The sequence below is a fragment of the Penicillium robsamsonii genome (assembly GCF_028829455.1).
Source record: "Penicillium robsamsonii strain IBT 29466 chromosome Unknown utg000004l_segment0_segment0, whole genome shotgun sequence".
Classification (NCBI taxonomy): Eukaryota; Fungi; Ascomycota; class Eurotiomycetes; order Eurotiales; family Aspergillaceae; genus Penicillium; species Penicillium robsamsonii.
Genome location: NW_026643222.1, coordinates 1311111 through 1317882, shown reverse-complemented (window position 1 = coordinate 1317882; position 6772 = coordinate 1311111). Strand labels below are relative to the sequence as shown.

Here is a 6772-nt window from a genome sequence, read left to right as displayed (position 1 = left end):
TCATGAGCTTGCCACGGGGCCTTCACCACCGGGAATCAACTAGTTGAAGAGTTAATGAAGCACCCAGATGGCCGCAGAGAGTGAATTTTACTTACCATGCAGATGTTGTTTCCATTCAACAAGAGCTTAGGGAGCTTGATCTGGGCGCCGGTGTAGTCGCTGAGAGAAAGTTAGTTCAGGAAGCAATCACAGAAGTGAACCTGTGGAGAATTTCGACAAGAAATTCGCGCAGATGGAAATCAATGGACATTGCCCAGTGAGGGTAGGAGCTAAGGCAACCAAACACGGCCACAGAAAAAGAAAAGGGCAGTCAAAGTTGGGACAATCAAAGATGAAAATACGTACAACTCTGTCACGTCTTCCATAACCATGTCTAAGTCGAAATTAGTGCCTGGTGAGATCGTCACACTTCTCATACAGGGGATACTCACTGACGTAGTCATCGAATCCGAGCAAGGTCCCGGAGAACTCTTTATAAGCATTAGTACACTGATTCAATTTCATTACCAACCATTGAAGTTTAGCTGACCTTTGTCACCCTTCATGACAACCCAAATCCGGGAGCCAACACACTTATCAATGAGCTCTATCAAACGAGTTAGTGGGGTCATGGTTTTCTTGGGTCATTAGGCACACACCAAGAGGAAGGAGCTGAGAAGCCATGATGTTGGGAGATAGAAAATATGAGCTGTTGATCAATTTTTTCTCAGATAGGGGTTTGATTTAAAAACAAAGGTGATCGAGCATTCCGCGTGGGCAAGTTCGATATAGAAAAGGACGTGATCGTTCGTCGCTCGGCACCTCTGATGATCCGGCCCGAGCAGCTAAGCCAAACAAAGTTTAGAGGTAACTTTCAAAGGCGCTTGGAGCTCTGCAACATGGAGTGCTATCCTGATCCTTAATTGGTCTCCTACTTGCAGTTTCGTAGATTACACATATACTGAGCCACCATCTGCTGTCCATCAAATCGATCATCTTCGATTGTTTCGTGGGGCTCCAGGCTGGTCCACTATGATTCTCACACATTATGCCAATGCGGCCAAATCTTTTAGCAAGTCGGAGGACCCAATCTTCAATTGCAAAACATAGCGGTCTCGATAGATCCATATCCTATGGGCCGCTGCGATGGGGACTTTCTGAGCGGTGGCGGTAAGCACACTCTCTTGTTTTAAGCTTCAATGGCTATTTTTCTAACCAAACTACAGTGGCCCCAATACATGCGCACGATCTATCTCGCCGGTCCGCCATGTCTCTTTACCGAATACAAGCTCCTCCTACACCCCGCTCGTGACCTCTCAATCAAAGCAGAGCTTTTCCAACACTGCTCACAAAGAAGGCATATGGGATGACGATGACGAAGTCCCAGAACCAAAACCCAGTGCAACGAACTCCAGGTCGGCCGGGCTTTGTGCGCCCTTCTCAGCATCGAGACTTGGCCAGCTTGATTCGATCGAGAGTAGAGGGGAAAAATCGAGTCTCTGAACGCCTGCACATTGAGAAGCAGTTCAATTCACTACCTTCATACCAGGAACTTGCTGAGGATTTTATCCAATTGAAGTACAAACACCTTGATGATATCGTTGTTGAATCCACCACAGTTGCTCAGGAATGCATCAAGGCCACCCAAAGATGTGTAAATGAATGGGAAAACCGATCAAACTTCATCAGGGCGCAAAGTATAGCTATTGTGTCAAACGCCACGGATTCAGTTCTACAAGCAGAGAAAATCACCAAGGAGTATATCGCTGAAGTGAGACATCTTTCGTCTTCCATACTGGGCCGAATCCAGACTGCTGTCACGAAAGCAAAAGAAAATCGGTCGAATGATTGATCATGAATACTGCTGCATTGCTTTTGCTAAAACTCCAGAATTGGTAAGAGAGGTGCAAATATCCGCCCAGAACATCCATCGTTGGAGGAAGTCTCTCCGTGCGACTCAAATAACGCTCCTGGAATCTCAGATCAACACTTCTGAGCTATCAATCCGTCAATTGAGAGACGCTCTCAACGATGATTACCTAAGACCCCGGGATACCGCAAGAAGTCGAATTGATCGAGTTCTTCATCAAAGCGACCTGATTGAAAAGGAATACATCGAGTTGCGACTAAAAGCAACCAACGCAAGATGTTTCGCCATCAGGGACCTTTGCTTGGAGCTTCAAACCAACCCGAACCTTAACCTTCGTCCAGACGATAAATGGGTGTTTGGCCAATACAAAGAACTCATTGAGCGTAGTGATAGCGAGACTCGCTTATATGCCCATAATCACCGGTCAGCCTGGCTCAGAAGGCAAATGGCTTTCCATCCACTTCGACAAAGTGAACTATGGAATTTAGGCGATTTCATGGCGGCAGTTGCGTCATCACGTCCTCCTAGGTTAACTCACAAGAGTATCGTACTTGCGCTTACGCAAAGTGCGCCAGAGAACTCACCGGCGAGTCAGTACTTACACAACAGTCGACGCCTGTTATCCAACAAGATCTATCTCCAATACAAGCGTCTTTGGATGCCAAAACCGGCACGCAGCTCCGAGCTACATATCTATTGGCGACAGTTGGATGTAATAGCGCCACTGCACCTGAACAATGTTACCACGTGGTGGCTTCATAATGAAGGTTGGTTCCTTCACCACAGCCTCAAAGGTGATCATGGAGCATTGTGGGATTGGGTTCCCGATGAGACTCGGCGGCACACTGTTTCCAATCTGGCCGACTGGTGCATGAAATTCCAGGAACATCGCAGCGATCTTCGAAAAATGGTTGCTAGTTACATCCATATAAACTGGCTGCGTCTTCGATCGGAAACCTTGCTATGCTCAATGGAAGAACCTGCCTATCTTGCTGGAAAGTTTGAAGTCCTCGATCCAATAAGCCAGGATATGCGCCGCTTCAAGCAATGGACCGATCGCATGGGCCAGTTGGTTTCTGACGCCCATATTGCCTCAATCGCCATGCACATGTCGCGAAATGAGTGGGAATCCATCCACGAAAAGTTTGGGCGCTCGTTTCTGCGGGATCCTTCCGCTAACCCCCAGTTTTTAGAACTGGGTTCTTCGATGACCAAGCCCAGGCGTAAGAAGGGACGAGAGGAATTCAGATCTCCCAAGACCAAGGCTGCTTTGATCAAATTTTCGCAGAGCCGTCTCTCGAGATATATCAAAGGGCAACTCCCGGGCCATTCCGAGTCTTCACCTACCAGTCATGATAATCAGGAGCCCAGCCAGGTTGTGAAACCCTTGAGGGTTGCCTTGAGACAAATAAGGAGGAGACTGAGAAGAGCTGCACGACAGTATACAGCCGACTTAGCTGCTAAACAAGGTAATCAAGATCAAAGTCACCTTGGACACAAAATCAATCCTCCAACAATAAAACCCGAGGACCACACAACAGAGGGCAACCTTATATCCGAACCACCCCCAGTCGACGCGCGTACCGGTCAGGACAATCAGGAGGACAGTCAGGTCATCTCCAAGCCGCCATCACCCGGCCCCTGGAAGAGAAAATCCAGGAGCCACAACGTTCCTGAGTTCAAGCCCTTTCTCGTTTATACGCCTGCTAGCCAGACAAATCAAGAAGGGAGCCAGGCTCTTCCAAACCCACCGCCCATGCTCTCAAAGAGCAAAGACGTGAGTCTCGGTACGGAGCCAGATGTTGATGACCTCCGTCCACCAATTCCCAGAGAAACCAGTAATTCATACCCAGGCACACGGACACGCTACGGACTACGATCCGCCCTTATGCTACCGAGAAAACCATTCGCTAAACCACAACCAAACAACGGGAGAAAGTATAGCACGGATGCAATTTTTTATCAAACAAAATGTCGACAAAGCGGTGGTATCAGCCATAATTCCCTGTCTGAACGGCCGCTTGAAAACGCTCTGTCCTCGGTCCCAGATACCATGGCCAGAGATGACCCAGGATCTTTCGAAGAGAATGATTCTACAGTTAAATCAATCCCATCATCAGATACTGGTTCCAGTACCAACGACACTACAACCCCCCAGTTTTGGAGCCATAGTTCACAGCAAAGCCCCGATGGCCGAAAACTCATCGTGCATTATTGCCGGACTCTTCAAAGTACCGAAGAAGCAGTCCAACACTTCCTCGGGAGCAAAGTCATTGGATTCGACATGGAATGGAAGGCTCAAGCATCCGGCTGGGACAGCATTCAGAGCAATGTCTCGGTGATCCAAATCGCAAATGAGGAGCGTATCGCCATCTTCCAAATTGCCCTCTTCAAGCCTGCACGTTCTCTGGAGGACTTGGTTTCCCCATCATTGAAACGCCTCATTGAATCTCCTGATGTCATCAAAGTGGGTGTTTCAATCAAGGCAGATTGCACACGGCTGCGCAAGTATCTCGGCGTCGATGCCAGAGCCACCTTCGAGCTCAGCCATTTGTACAAATTGATCAAGTACGGCAAGGACAATCCCAAATTGGTGAACAAAAGGGGCGTCAATCTCAGTGATCAAATAAAGGAGCATTTCGGTCTCCCTCTCGAGAAAAGTGATGATGTCCGCTGCAGTGATTGGACTCGGCTTTTGAGTTATCGTCAGGTCCAATGTGAGTACTCAGATACCTGCACGATTTCTCTAATTAAATGCTAACCTTGTCTTTTTTCTCTAGATGCTGCTACCGATCCGTATGCTTGCATTCGTCTGTTCCATACCATGGAGGCGAAAAGACAAGCCATGAACCCAATGCCGCCTCGTCCCGCATACGCGGAACTCAACCAGCCCATTGTTCTTCCACTTGGACAAGCAGTCAACAGTGAGGAAGACCCATTGATCTGACCATGTAGATATGTATGCATACATGTACTTACATTTGGTCGTCCCTAAATACCCCACTCTTTTGGATTTGCAAATATTCTAGAGCATATATTTGTACAGTTTCAATCCCGAGAGGTCTTTTGCTTTCTTTATTTTTTCTTCGGTGCTATTCTTGAAGAACGTGCGCTTTGATTTGATTGATATTTACATTCTACATTATACCCGGAAATGCATATTCAGCGGTTGTTCCATGCCAGGATTCAATCGAACATTACAGTCTATGAAAACCAGCGCGAATAAGATAGAAGAAAGGGGTATATATTTATCCAGAATAAGTGTATAGACATGTATCGGCTATGCCAATCTCTTCAGCAATATCCACGAAGATCATGAAAGCACTAGCCTAGAACTTATTACCTCAATTAACCACACAGCTACCCTCTTAGAGGCAGCACCTTGGACAGCAAAACCTCCTGTCGGCAGAGCGGACACTCGGGCTTTTCACGAACCCAGTCCCGAACACAAATCCAGCAAAAGACATGTCCACAGGTAGTAACACTAGGATCCTTGAACATCTCCAGACACAATGTGCACTTCCGCTGTTGACCCTCGGGGATCCACGCAACCGCACTAGGATCCTCCTCGAGATCATACAGAGGCACAGACGCAGGAAGAAGAGGAATAGCAGATGGGTTCTGAATCGAAGTGAGGACAGTCCCACCCTGCGAGGAAGAATGGCCAGCATCCACAGACTGGCTCTCGTCTTCATTCAGACTCGCGCCCAGTTTGCGGGCATGCAGGAACCCCTGCACGGCGATCTGGAGAACAAGCAACACACCCAGAACCTCATATCCGATGCGTTGTTCATTGTCGTCGATCTTCTTTGTGAAAACGTAACGGAGACGCCAAAGTCGCTTGGAGAGATGGTAGTACGAGCCCGTGAAGTAAAATGTCGCAATGCTCAGCGCATAAATGGGCGACAAGGATGTGATGGAGTCCAGGTGTTCAAGGATGTATTGCTGGATGCGCAGTTTCGTAAAGAGCGGGCGTTTAATCGGGGTAGTTGAGAATTGGGGCTTGTTGAGCAGGCCAGCCTGCTGCGCCTCTCGTAACTGCTGGCGTGCGATGTTGCGCTCGAGCTTGTTGCGGATTCTCTGTCGCAGTGCAGGAAGTAGACGCTGCAGTGTCCATGGTACTAGGATGCTGCTTAGGACGTACCCCACGCGACGGCCGATTGACGGTAATTGAAGTGTGTCATCTTCTAGTTGTACAAGGTCGCAGTATTCTTCGCCTAGGGTGCGATTGCCGATGGCAGTTGTTAGGGTGAAGTAGAGGAGTTCTGTGAGGTGCTTGATGGCGTCGGAGTGGGTGTGGACGTATCGGGCGCCGCGGAGAGCCCGGATGATACTTTGGGATTGTTGAACTAGGCTGCCTGTGAGAAATGCATCCTTTTCATGCGAGCGGATGATATCTGGTGAGGTTGCGAAGGGGTAAAAGTGTGAGGTAGATGAGCCGAGGGCTGAGTTCGGAGTTGGTAGAGAGAGATGGGAGTCGTCGTCCGCCATGATGGATTGTAGGGGGGTCGATATAAGGATATTAAGCTTGAATGTAATTGTGGATGGAGTATTTGCTAACTTGATTTATCCCCAAGACGAGTCAGAGGTACAATTCCCCAGCTTTCATACCTGGAGATAACAATTTCCCCCGGAGTTGCCCTCGGATGTCATGCCTCGGTATAGAGCGACATCATGTGACTTGACTCTAGATCAGGTGATCTCTCACGTGGTTAGATTACCATACCATAAATTACCAATGGATACCATAATTACCAAATTATCATACGCCGCAAGCGTCCCACTTAAGGTACTTCCGAGGTACCTGGCGTTGTTGCAGATGAAAGCGGAAGGCTTGCAGTTGCTGAATGTACCTCATTCGGTACCCCCTTTTGCAGAATCCAGGGGTGTTACGTAGTTCTCTTTCAAAGAGATTTTTTAACT

General features: G+C 48.2%; 3 protein-coding genes across 3 annotated transcripts; 1 reads left to right on the top strand and 2 right to left on the bottom strand.

Moving 5' to 3' along the window:
• On the bottom strand, positions 1–663 carry N7447_008011 (RNA-binding protein LSM5; the record flags this gene model as incomplete). Its single annotated transcript, XM_057232273.1, has 6 exons — positions 1–39; positions 96–159; positions 346–373; positions 432–470; positions 530–586; positions 639–663. The coding sequence occupies 6 exons, from the start codon at positions 661–663 to the stop codon at positions 1–3; spliced, it is 252 nt and encodes an 83-aa protein (XP_057084038.1).
• A 688-nt stretch (positions 664–1351) lies between these two features.
• N7447_008010 (3'-5' exonuclease) lies at positions 1352–4796 on the top strand (the record flags this gene model as incomplete). Its single annotated transcript, XM_057232272.1, has 3 exons — positions 1352–1737; positions 1790–4566; positions 4630–4796. 3 exons carry the CDS (start codon positions 1352–1354, stop codon positions 4794–4796), a joined length of 3330 nt encoding a protein of 1109 aa, XP_057084037.1.
• A 413-nt stretch (positions 4797–5209) lies between these two features.
• pex10 (ubiquitin-protein ligase peroxin 10) lies at positions 5210–6340 on the bottom strand (the record flags this gene model as incomplete). The annotated part of the gene is made up of 1 exon (XM_057232271.1): positions 5210–6340. The coding sequence occupies one exon, from the start codon at positions 6338–6340 to the stop codon at positions 5210–5212; it is 1131 nt and encodes a 376-aa protein (XP_057084036.1).
• Between the last annotated feature and the right edge of the window lie 432 nt (positions 6341–6772).